Source organism: Cherax quadricarinatus, chromosome 76, assembly GCF_038502225.1.
Source record: "Cherax quadricarinatus isolate ZL_2023a chromosome 76, ASM3850222v1, whole genome shotgun sequence".
Lineage (NCBI taxonomy): Eukaryota > Metazoa > Arthropoda > Malacostraca > Decapoda > Parastacidae > Cherax > Cherax quadricarinatus.
Genome location: NC_091367.1, coordinates 22,205,951 through 22,219,828, shown reverse-complemented (window position 1 = coordinate 22,219,828; position 13,878 = coordinate 22,205,951). Strand labels below are relative to the sequence as shown.

Genomic DNA, 13,878 nt, shown 5'->3' with positions numbered 1-13,878 from the left:
CCTCACTCCCCACCTAGGGTAGAGGGAAGGCCAGGCATCATGTCCCCCCTCACTCCCCACCTAGGGTAGAGGGAAGGCCAGGCATCATGTCCCCCCTCACTCCCCACCTAGGGTAGAGGGAAGGCAACCTCTGAACGTTATAGTAAGTTAATGCCACATCTTATCACTATACACTAGTCTAGTGACATTTTACCCTAGTGGTTGATACACCCACAACATTGTTATCCAAGTGGTTGATACACCCACAACATTCATTGTTACGCAAGTGGTTGATACACCCACAACATTGTTACCCAAGTGGTTGATACACCCACAACATTGTTACCCAAGTGGTTGATACACCCACAACATTGTTACCCAAGTGGTTGATACACCCACAACATTCAATGTTACCCAAGTGGTTGACACACCCACAACATTCATTGTTACCCAAGTGGTTGATACACCCACAACATTCAATGTTACCCAAGTGGTTGATACACCCACAACATTCATTGTTACCCAAGTGGTTGATACACCCACAACATTGTTACCCAAGTGGTTGATACACCCACAACATTGTTACCCAAGTGGTTGATACACCCACAACATTCATTGTTACCCAAGTGGTTGATACACCCACAACATTGTTACCCAAGTGGTTGTTACCCAAGTGGTTGATACACCCACAACATTGTTACCCAAGTGGTTGATACACCCACAACATTTGATACACCCACAACATTGTTACCCAAGTGGTTGATACACCCACAACATTGTTACCCAAGTGGTTGATACACCCACAACATTGTTACCTAAGTGGTTGATACACCCACAACATTGTTACCCAAGTGGTTGATACACCCACAACATTCATTGTTACCCAAGTGGTTGATACACCCACAACATTGTTACCCAAGTGGTTGATACACCCACCACATTGTTACCCAAGTGGTTGATACACCCACAACATTGTTACCCAAGTGGTTGATACACCCACAACATTGTTACCCAAGTGGTTGATACACCCACAACATTGTTACCCAAGTGGTTGATACACCCACAACATTGTTACCCAAGTGGTTGATACACCCACAACATTCATTGTTTAAAACTTAGTGTTTATGTATGAGTCAACTTTAACATTACCTACAGAAATGCTACATATTCCTTATCCCATTATATAGGGAGTATTAAGGGAAGTCCATTATATAGGGAGTATTAAGGGAAGTCCATTATATAGGGAGTATTAAGGGAAGTCCATTATATAGGGAGTATTAAGGGAAGTCCATTATATAGGGAGTATTAAGGAAAGTCTGTAGTGACTCCGATTATTATCTGGAACTTTGCAGATAATAATCAGGTGACAACCACAGCTGACTTGTGTATTAACACCAAGTTTTATGTAAAACAGTGAATGTTGTGGGTGTATTAACCACTTGGGTAACAATGTTGTGGTTGTATTAACCACTTGGGTAACAATGTTGTGGGTGTATTAACCACTTGGGTAACAATGTTGTGGGTGTATTAACCACTTGGGTAACAATGAATGTTGTGGGTGTATTAACCACTTGGGTAACAATGAATGTTGTGGGTGTATTAACCACTTGTGTAACAATGAATGTTGTGGGTGTATTAACTACTTGGGTAACAATGAATGTTGTGGGTGAATTAACCACTTGGGTAACAATGAATGTTGTGGGTGTATTAACTACTTGGGTAACAATGAATGTTGTGGGTGTATTAACCACTTGGGTAACAATGAATGTTGTGGGTGTATTAACCACTTGGGTAACAATGAATGTTGTGGGTGTATTAACCACTTGTGTAACAATGTTGTGGGTGTATCAACCACTTGTGTAACAATGTTGTGGGTGTATCAACCACTTGTGTAACAATGTTGTGGGTGTATTAACCACTTGTGTAACAATGAATGTTGTGGGTGTATTAACCACTTGTGTAACAATGAATGTTGTGGGTGTATCAACCACTTGGGTAACAATGTTGTGGGTGTATTAACCACTTGTGTAACAATGAATGTTGTGGGTGTATCAACCACTTGGGTAACAATGTTGTGGGTGTATCAACCACTTGGGTAACAATGAATGTTGTGGGTGTATCAACCACTTGGGTAACAATGTTGTGGGTGTATCAACCACTTGGGTAACAATGTTGTGGGTGTATCAACCACTTGGGTAACAATGTTGTGGGTGTATCAACCACTTGGGTAACAATGTTGTGGGTGTATCAACCACTTAGGTAACAATGTTGTGGGTGTATCAACCACTTGGGTAACAATGAATGTTGTGGGTGTATCAACCACTTGGGTAACAATGTTGTGGGTGTATCAACCACTTGGGTAACAATGTTGTGGGTGTATCAACCACTTGGGTAACAATGAATGTTGTGGGTGTATCAACCACTTGGGTAACAATGTTGTGGGTGTATCAACCACTTGGGTAACAATGTTGTGGGTGTATCAACCACTTGGGTAACAATGTTGTGGGTGTATCAACCACTTGGGTAACAATGTTGTGGGTGTATCAACCACTTGGGTAACAATTTTGTGGGTGTATCAACCACTTGGGTAACAATGTTGTGGGTGTATCAACCACTTGGGTAACAATGTTGTGGGTGTATTAACCACTTGGGTAACAATGAATGTTGTGGGTGTATCAACCACTTGGGTAACAATGTTGTGGGTGTATTAACTACTTGGGTAACAATGAATGTTGTGGGTGTATTAACCACTTGGGTAACAATGAATGTTGTGGGTGTATTAACCACTTGGGTAACAATGAATGTTGTGGGTGAATTAACCACTTGGGTAACAATGTTGTGGGCGTATTAACCACTTGGGTAACAATGAATGTTGTGGGTGAATTAACCACTTGGGTAACAATGAATGTTGTGGGTGTATTAACTACATGGGTAACAATGAATGTTGTGGGTGTATTAACCACTTGGGTAACAATGAATGTTGTGGGTGTATTAACCACTTGGGTAACAATGAATGTTGTGGGTGTATTAACCACTTGGGTAACATTGAATGTTGTGGGTGTATTAACCACTTGGGTAACAATGAATGTTGTGGGTGTATTAACCACTTGGGTAACAATGAATGTTATGGGTGTATTAACCACTTGGGTAACAATGAATGTTATGGGTGTATTAACCACTTGGGTAACAATGTTATGGGTGTATTAACCACTTGGGTAACAATGTTATGGGTGTATTAACCACTTGGGTAACAATGTTATGGGTGTATTAACCACTTGGGTAACAATGTTATGGGTGTATTAACCACTTGGGTAACAATGTTATGGGTGTATTAACCACTTGGGTAACAATGTTATGGGTGTATTAACCACTTGGGTAATATATGTAAGATGTGGCTTTAACTCCGAAGCTGAGAAGTTGTCCTCCCTCTACACCAGCTGGGGTGTGAGGCCACATGATGCCTGGCCTTCTAAGACAGTATGGGCCACCATCAACATAATGCCTGGCCTTCTCTCTATGACAGTATGGGCCACCATCAACATAATGCCTGGCCTTCTCTCTATGACAGTATGGGCCACCATCAACATGATGCCTGGCCTTCTCTCTATGACAGCATGGGCCACCATCAACATAATGCCTGGCCTTCTCTCTATGACAGTATGGGCCACCATCAACATGATGCCTGGCCTTCTCTCTATGACAGTATGGGCCACCATCAACATGATGCCTGACCTTCTCTCCTAGACAGTATGGGCCACCATCAACATGATGCCTGGCCTTCTCTCTATGACAGTATGGGCCACCATCAGCGCAATACCTATCCTCTGAGAGAACTTTTCCCTCAACCTATCTGGTGGAGGTCGTGCAACATTGCATTGCTCCTGACGAAGCACGAAAATGTGAAAGATCTTGAGATGAAGATTTTCATCTCCCTCCCTCCGTGGCTTATTTTTTGTACACACACACACACACACACACATTCTTGCACGTAATACATCAGACTTTCTTATACGTTGCTGGTCAGATAATATCCTCATATGGTGACCTCTAGACTAGGTCATGAGGTCAAACTATTTTTGACTTGTGGCTTTAAGCACATACTGAAGTTGCTGTTAGGTACTGGTTGTTTAGCATATACTAAGTTTGCCTGCTGTTACGACCGTAGTTTCTGAAGGCTATGATCTGCTCACTCATTACTCACAAGCTTCATACATTATTTTCCCCATTCTTCAACAATTTTGTGTTTAACTTTGAAGTGACTTCTTAGATTACTAGGATCACCAGTAGAATATAAACAAAGATTACAATGGTAAGGTCTCTCCCCGGTGTGAGTCCTGATATGCTTAATAAGATTGAACTTCTTCTGTGTTACATGCTGACAGTAGGGACACTTAAAGAAACGTGGTTGTTTGTGACTGTGAGAGGTCATGGAGTGAGACCAGGTGGACAGAGGCTGTGCAGGGAGCAGAGGGTCTCCTGGAGGCTGCTGCTGCTGCTGCTGCTGCTGCACACCACAATCATGCACACCACCTTCACGCACACCACCACCACCACCACCACCGCACATTGTTCTGCTGCCATACTGAAAAGAGAGGCACCAGTTCAGTGAGTTTACCTGCACCACCACCACCACCATCACCAAGCACCACTACCACCACCACCCACCCTCCACCACCACCCACCCTCCACCCAACACCAGACCCACCCTCAAACCAACACTACCATCATCCAACAAGCAATACCACCACCCAGCACCACCACCCACCCTCCACCCAGCACGACCACCACCCTCCATCCAGCACTACCACCTAGCACAATCACCAGCACCACTCAGCACCAGCATCACCCTCCACTCCACCTGTACCCAGCACTGGACCTCCACCCAGCACTTCACCACCACCCAGCAGTCCACCACCACCCAGGACTCCACTACCACCGAGCACTCTACTTCCACTCAGCACTCCACCTCCACCCAGCACTCCACTTCCACCCAGCACTCCACCTCCACCCTGCACCACCACCTCCACAAAGCGCTCCACCTCCACTCAGCACCACCTTCACCCAGCACCACCACCTCCACCCAGCACTCCACTTTTACCCAGCAGCACCACCACTACCACCCAGCACTCCACCTCCACCCAGCACTCAACCACCACCCAGTACTCCACCTCCACCCAGCACTCCACCTCCACCCAGCACTCAACCACCACCCAGTACTCCACCTCCACCCAGCCCTTCACCACCACCTAGCACTCCACTTCTACCCAGCAGCACCACCACTACCACCCAGCACTCAACCTCCACCCAGCACTACACTTCCACCCAGCACTCCACGTCCACCCAGCACTCAACCACCACCCAGTACCACCACCTCCACCCAGCACCACTACCTCCACCCAACACCACCACCCAGCATCACCACTTCCACCCAGCACCACCACCCAGCACAACCACCTACACCCAGCACTCCACCTCCCCCCATTACCACCACCTCCACCCAGCACCACCACCACCCAGCACAATCACCTCCACTCAACACTCCACCTCCACCCAGCACCACCTCCTCCACCCAACACTCCACCTCCACCCAGCACTCCACCTCCACCCAGCACTCAACCACCACCCAGCACTCCACCTCCACCCAGCACTCCACCACCACCTAGCACTCCACTTCTACCCAGCAGCACCACCACTACCACCCAGCACTCAACAACCACCCAGTACCACCACCTCCACCCAGCACCACCACCTCCACCCAACACCACCACTTTCACCCAGCACCACCACCCAGCACAACCACCTCCACCCAGCACTCCACCTCTCCCATCACCACTACCTCCACCCAGCACTCAACCACTTCCACCCAGCACTCCACCTCCACCCAGCACCACCACCTCCACCCAGCACCACCAACTCCACCCAGCACTCCACCTCCACCCAGCACCACCACCTCCACCCAGCACTCCACCTTCACCCAGCACCAACACCACCACCCAGCACCACCACTCAGCACTCCACCACCACCCAGCACCGCCACCTAGCACTACACACAGCAGCACCACCTCCACTCAACAGCATCACCCAGCACTCCACCTTCACTCAGCACCACCACCCAGCACTCCACTACCACCACCCAGCACTCCACTACCACCACCCAGCACTCCAATACCACTACCCAGCACTCCACTACCACCACCCAGCACTCCACTACCACAACACAGCAGCACCACCACCTCCACCCAACAGCATCGCCCAGCACTCCACCTCCACACACTACCACCACCACGACCCAGCAGCACCACCTAGAACTCCACCTCCACCCAGCATCACCACCACCACCACCACCACCCAGCAGCACCAAATCCACCCAGCACTCCACCACCACCCAGCACTCCACTACCACCACCAAGCACTCCACCAGCAGCACCACCCAGTACTCCACTACCACCGCTCAGCACTCCACTACCACCCAGCACCACCACCTAGCACTCCACCTCCACCCAGCACCATCACCACCACAGCCCAGCAGCACCAACTCCACCCAGCACCACCACCGTCACCACCACCACCCATCACTCCACCTCCACCCAGCAATACCACCCAGCAGCACCACCCCCAGCAGCACCACCCAGCACTCCACTACCACCACCCAGCAGCACCACACCCAGCAGCACCACCCAGCACTCCACTACCACCACCCAGCAGTCCACCACCACCCAGGACTCCACTACCACCGAGCACTCCACTTCCACTCAGGACTCCACCTCCGCCCAGCACTCCACCTCCACCCAGCACTCCACCTCCACCCAGCACCACCACTTCCACCCAGCACTCCACCACCCAGCACTCCACCACCCAGCACAACCACCTCCACCCAGCACAACCACCTCCACCCAGCACTCCACCACCTCCCCCATCATCACCTCCACCCAGCACTCCACCACCACCCAGCATCACCACTCCACCTCCACCCAGCACCACCACCTCCACCCAACACCACCACCTCCACCCAGCACCAACACCACCACCCAGCACTCCACCACCCAGCACACCACCACCACCCAGCACCGCCACGTAGCACTCCACCACACAGCAGTACCACCACCTCCACCCAACAGCATCACCCAGCACTCCACCTCCGCCCAGCACCACCACTCCACCTCCACCCAGTACTACCACCACGACCCAGCAGCACCACCCAGCACCCCACTACCACCCAACACTCCACCTCCACCCAGCACCACCACCACCTCCACCCAACACCACCACCACCCAGCAGCAGCACCACCTCTACCCAACACCACCACCACCCAGCACTCCACTACCACCACCAAGCAGCACCACCCAGCACTGTACTACCACCACCCAGCACTGCACTACCACCACCCAGCACTCCACTACCACCACCCAGCACTCCACTACTACCACCACACAGCAGAACAACCACCTCCACCCAACATCATCACCCAGCACTCCACCTCCACCCAGAACTCCACCTCCACTCAGCACCACCACCCAGCACTGCACTACCACCACCCAGCAGCACCACCCAGCACTCGACTACCACCACCCAGCACTGCACTACCGCCACCCAGCATTCCACTACCACCACCCAGCACTCCACTACCACCATCCAGCACTCCACTACCACCACATAGCAGCACCACCACCTCCACCCAACAGCATCACCCAGCACTCCACCTCCACCCAGCACCACCACCTCCATCCAGAACTCCACCTCCACTCAGCACCACCACCCAGCACTGCACTACCACCACCCAGCATTCCACTACCACCACCCAGCACTCCACTACCACCACCCAGCACTCCACTACCACCACACAGCAGCAACACCACCTCCACCCAACAGTATCACCCAGCACTCCACCTCCACCCAGCACCACCACCACCCAGCACCACCACCTCCACCCAGCACTCCACCTCCACTCAGCACCACCACGACCATCATTCAGCACTCCATCTCCACCCAGTACCACCATGACCCAGCAGCACCACCCAGCACTCCACCTCCACCCAGCACCGCCACCACCACCACCCAGCAGCACCAAATCCACCCAGCACCACCAACACCCAGCAGCACCACCCAGCACTCCACCTCCACCCAGCAGCAGCACCACCCAGTACTCCACTACCACCACCCAGCACTCCACTACCACCCAGCACTACCACCTAGCACTCCAACTCCATCCAGCACCATCACCACCACCACCCAGCAGCACTACCTTCACCCAGCACCATCACCACCACCACCCAGCACTCCGCCTGGACCCAGCAACACCACCCAGCACTCCACTACTACCACCAGCAGCACCACCCAGCACTCCACTACCACCACCCAGCAGCAGCACCCAGTACTCCACTACCACCACCCAGCACTCCACTACCAATACCCAGCACTGCACTACCACCACCCAGCACTCCACTACCACTAGCAGCAGCACCACCCAGCACTCCTCTACCATCACCAGCACTCCACTACCACCAGCAGCAACACCACCCAGCACTCCACTACCACCACCCAGTACTTCACTACCAACACCCAGCACTCCACTACCACCACCCAGCACTCCACTACCACCACCCAGCACTCCACTACCACCACCCAGCACTCCACTACCACCACCAGCAGCAGCACCCAGCACTCCACTACCACAACCCAGCAGCACCACCCAGTACTCCACTACCACCACCCAGCACTGCACTACCACCACCCAGCACTGCACTACCACCACCCAGCACTCCACTACCACCACCCAGCACTGCACTACCACCACCCAGCACTCCACTACCACCACCCAGCACTGCACTACCACCACCCAGCAGCACCACCCAGTACTCCACTACCACCACCCAGCACTGCACTACCACCACCCAGCACTGCACTACGACCACCAGCAGCACCACCCAGTACTCCACTACCACCACCCAGTACTCCACTACCACCACCCAGCACTGCACTACCACCACCCAGCACTGCACTACCACCACCCAGCACTCCACTACCACCACCCAGCACTGCACTACCACCACCCAGCACTCCACTACCACCACCCAGCACTGCACTACCACCACCCAGCAGCACCACCCAGTACTCCACTACCACCACCCAGCACTGCACTACCACCACCCAGCACTGCACTACCACCACCCAGCACTGCACTACCACCACCCAGCACTGCACTACCACCACCCAGCACTCCACTACCACCACCCAGAACTGCACTACCACCACCCAGCGCTGCACTACCACCACCCAGCACTGCACTACCACCACCCAGCACTCCACTACCACCAGCAGCAGCACCACCCAGCACTCCACTACCGCCAGCACCAGCACCACCCAGCACTCCACTATCACTACTCAGCACTGCACTACCACCACCCAGCACTGCACTACCACCACCCAGCACTCCACTACCACCAGCAGCAGCACCACCACCCAGCACTCCACTACCACCAGCAGCAGCAGCACCGCCCAGCACTCCACTGCCACCACCCAGCACTCCACTATCACTACCCAGCACTGCACTACCACCACCCAACACTGCACTACCACCACCCAGCACTCCACTACCACCAGCAGCAGAACTGTTGTGACCCCTGAATGGGTCACAATGTATATAATGTATATTACATTTTCATATAATTTTATATTGCTTATACAGTGGTCCTTCAATAATCATCCGGCCTGAAAGTCGTCCATTTCGGAAATAGTCCTGTTTTTTCGTCAAAATATTGGCTTGGAAATGGTCCGGTAACTCGCTAATAGTCCTTCGTTCCGGACACGTACTCACGGTCTGAGCTACCTCGAGCTGCCTCTGCCTTTCCTTCCCAGCCAGTGTGCCATTGTTTACCAGTGAGCGACGGTCCCCTCATGTGCTCCAGAGAAATATTTCATATTTCATTTATTTTAGTGCTTGCAAGTTATTTAAGTGCTAAATAAAGTAAAATGGCTCCAAAGAAAGCTCCTAGTGCCACGCCTTTGGTAAAGAAGGTGAGAAATACGATTGAATTTAAGAAAAACATCATTGAACAATACGATAGTGGCGTACGTGTGGGCGAACTGGCCAGGATGTATAACAAATCCCGTACAACCATATCTTCCATCATAGCCAAGAAAAAGGAAATCAAGGATGCTGTTGTTGCAAAGGGGGTAAATAGGCTGACAAAAATGAGACTCGAAGATGTTGAGAAGTTATTATTGGTGTGGATAAATGAGAAACAATTAGCAGGAGATAGTCTTATGACGTTGCTTATTTGTGAAAAGGCTAGGCAGTTGCATGACGATTTGGTAAAGAAATTGCCTGCAACTAGTGGTGATGTGAGTGAATTTAAGGCCAGCAAAGGCTGGTTTGAGAGATTCAAGAAGCGTACTGACATACACAGTGTGGTAAGGCATGGTGAGGCTGCCAGTTCGGACCACAAGGCGGCTGAAAAATATGTGCATGAATTCAAGGAGTACATAAACAGTGAAGGACTGAAACCTGAACAAGTGTTCAATTGTGATGAAACAGGCCTCTTTTGGAAGAAAATGCAAAAGAGGACCTACATTACTCAGGAAGAAAAGGTGCTGCCAGGACACAAGCCAATGAAAGACAGGCTGATGCTAATGTTCTGTGCTAATGCTAGTGGGGATTTCAAAGTGAAGCCGTTACTAGTGTACCATTCTGAAAATCCCAGAGTGTTCAGGAAAAACAATGTTATGAAGAGTAAATTGTGTGTGTTTTGGAAATCTAATAGTAAGGCATGGGTCACGAGGGAAATTTTTGTAGAGTGGTTCAATGAAGTGTTTGGCCCTAGTGTGAAGGAGTATCTCCTGGAAAAGAAATTGCATCTCAAGTGCCTCCTAGTAATGGACAATGCACCTGCTCATCCTCCAAACTTGGATGACCTAATTCTGAAGGAGTTTGGGTTCATCACAGTAAAGTTCTTGCCCCCGAATACCACTCCTGTCCTCCAGCCCATGGACCAGCAGGTCATTGCAAACTTTAAAAAACTCTACACCAAAACAATGTTTGAAAGGTGCTTGAATGTGACCTCAGACACTCACTTGACCCTACAAGATTTTTGGAAAGAACATTTCAGTATTCTCCATTGCATAAGCCTTATAGGTAAGGCTTGGGAGGGAGTGACTACCAGGACTTTGAACTCTGCTTGGAGTAAATTGTAGCCAGACTGTGTCCACAAGAGGGATTTTGAAGGGTTTGGGGCTGACCCTGATGAGCCTATGTCAATTGTTAAATCCATTGTGGCACTGGGGAGTTCCATGGGGTTGGATGTGAGCTTGGGGGATGTGGAAGAGTTGGTGGAGGACCACAACAAAGAGCTAACCACTGAGGAGCTGCAAGAGCTTCACCAGGAACAGCAACAGATCGCAGCTCAGAATCTTGCTGCAGAGGAGGAGGAAGAGAGATGAAGGAAGGTGCCTTCTTCAGAAATTAAGGAGATTTTTGAAATGTGGGGTAGGATGGAAAGATTTATGGAGAAACATCACCCAGAGAAGGATGTTGCAAGCCATATCAACAACTTGTAGAGTGACAGAGTCTTGGCCCATTTTAGGGAAGTTTTAAAGAGACGCCAAAAACAGAGCTCTCTGGACAGTTTTTTTGCGAGACAGGACTCCAGTGACTCTCAAGGTGGTCCTAGTGGCATTAAGAAACAGAGAAGAGAAGTAACCCCAGAAAAGTAATTGGTACCTAAGGTATTGATGGAAGGGGATTCCCCTTCCAAACTATAAACAATCCACTCTCTCTCCTCCTCCAGTCTCCCATACACTAAGAAGAATCTCCAATAAAGGTAAGTGTTATGCTGTTAATGTTTCATTCATCATTTCCCATTGTATTGTTTATGTACTACATGTATATTTCATGTAAAAAAATTTTTTGTTTTAATACTTCTGGGTGTCAGGAACGGATTAATTGAATTTACATTATTTCTTATGGGGAAAATTGATTCGTAAATCGTCCATTTCGATAATAGTCCCACTTCCAGGAATGGATTATGGACGATTATTGAGGGACCACTGTATTTGCGATAATAGCTAAATCGTAAATATATTGCTTTATATTATTTAACTTAGTTATATTGTTAGGTAGGATGTAACCTCCATATATTATGTGCTCATAGTTCAAGTCTTGACTGTCTAACTACTGTAATTATCGCTCATTGCTCGTTTCCCTGCCGGCTTCTGTGTTGCTGAGCAGCAACTGTCCACTGAGCTATCACGTGATCGAGGGGGGAGGGGGTGATCACACCTCGCCTGAAGTATTCAGTCTGGTCTAGACTCGCTTGGTGGTTGGATGTATTCTAGACAAGACGAGCCTAAATCTCCCTTATTGGCCCTTATTGGAAGATCGTCTCTGTCTCATTATTGTTGTAGGTTCTGTGGGACTCTGTTCACAGAACATTGTATAGACTTAGTGATTTTCGACGTTGTACTGAGGTCGTGTGTCTCTTAAACACTCTGAGCAACTCAGGTCCTGAGCTGTAGCTTCTGACCTAATTTGTACTGGTATCTGTGTACTGTCACAGTCGGGGATTTTCTTATGCTGAACTTAGATTCAGTAGTATGGGAGTTTGGTGACTTTTGTGGAGGATCTGCTGATGGTCCCTACTTAGTGTCTTTATATTATCTCCTTGTTCCTGATTCTGTGTCACTTTTGCTTGCTATATTGCTATTGGGCTTAGCATTCTTTTTATTGTTCAAGCAGACTGTTCTGATTGCCAGTTGGTCAAGAAGTTAGTTTATGTGAGGACTTTGTCAGTCACTTGTTTAAGTCTAGTCGAGTCGTGAGACATAGTGAACTACTTAGAGCACTTACACACATACACACAAACTTATTTGTATATTGTATTATTAAATGTTAATGTGCCAGATGGTACTTAAAACTTATAAATGTGATATGTGCTTTCAGCACAATACTACTGTACACGAGAGAAGTGATTATTATTAATTTGTTTGAATTGATTAATTTAATTTGATAATATACCTCTAGACTATGATTAATAAATTTATTAAATTTTAATTTCTCTAGTTAGTAGCCTACCAGTTGAAATCCTGAAGCACTAATAATTCTTATTGAATTCTAATGGATAATTGGACCAGGATACTGACTAATTGTTAAGAAAACCCAGCAACAGGCAGGATGCTAGAAGGGCAGTCCTTTCTAGTATTCACTGGAGATCTCTATGCTTATTAGAAATCGCACTTTTTGTAACAAGCACCACCCAGCACTCCACTACCACCACCCAGCACTCCACTACCACCAGCAGCAGCACCACCCAGCACTACACTACCACCACCCAGCACTCCACTACCACCACCCAGCACTCCACTACCACCACCCAGCACTCCACTACCACCAGCAGCAGCACCACCCAGCACCCCACTACCACCACCCAACACTCCACTACCACCACCCAGCACTCCACTACCACCAGCAGCAGCAGCACCACCCAGCACTACACTACCACCACCCAGCACTCCACTACCACCACCCAGCACTCCACTACCACCAGCAGCAGCACCACCCAGCACTCCACTACCACCAGCAGCAGCACCACCCAGCACTCCACTACCACCAGCAGCAGCACCACCCAGCACTCCACTATCACCACCCAGCACTCCACTATCACTGCACTACCACCACCCAGCACTGCACTACCACCACCCAGCACTCCACTACCACCACCCAGTACTCCACTACCACCACCTAGCACTCCACTACCACCAGCAGCAGCACCACCCAGCACTCCACTATCACTACCCAGCACTGCACTACCACCACCCAGCACTCCACTACCACCACCAGCAGCAGCACCACCCAGCACTACACTACCACCACCCAGCACTCTACTACCACCACCCAGCACTCCACT

General features: G+C 49.9%; 1 protein-coding gene across 8 annotated transcripts in view; it reads right to left on the bottom strand.

Annotated features, from left to right (window-relative positions):
• Positions 1 to 13,878, bottom strand: part of LOC128703657 (protein tramtrack, beta isoform) — a gene marked incomplete at its 5' end in the record, with an annotated part of 506,533 nt that overhangs the window by 221,966 nt on the left and 270,689 nt on the right. Inside the window, 1 exon segment of one of the 8 annotated variants that reach the window (XM_070101373.1) lies at positions 3,655 to 4,561. Coding sequence (XP_069957474.1) covers positions 4,193 to 4,561 — 369 coding nt within the window. 8 annotated transcript variants of the gene reach the window in all.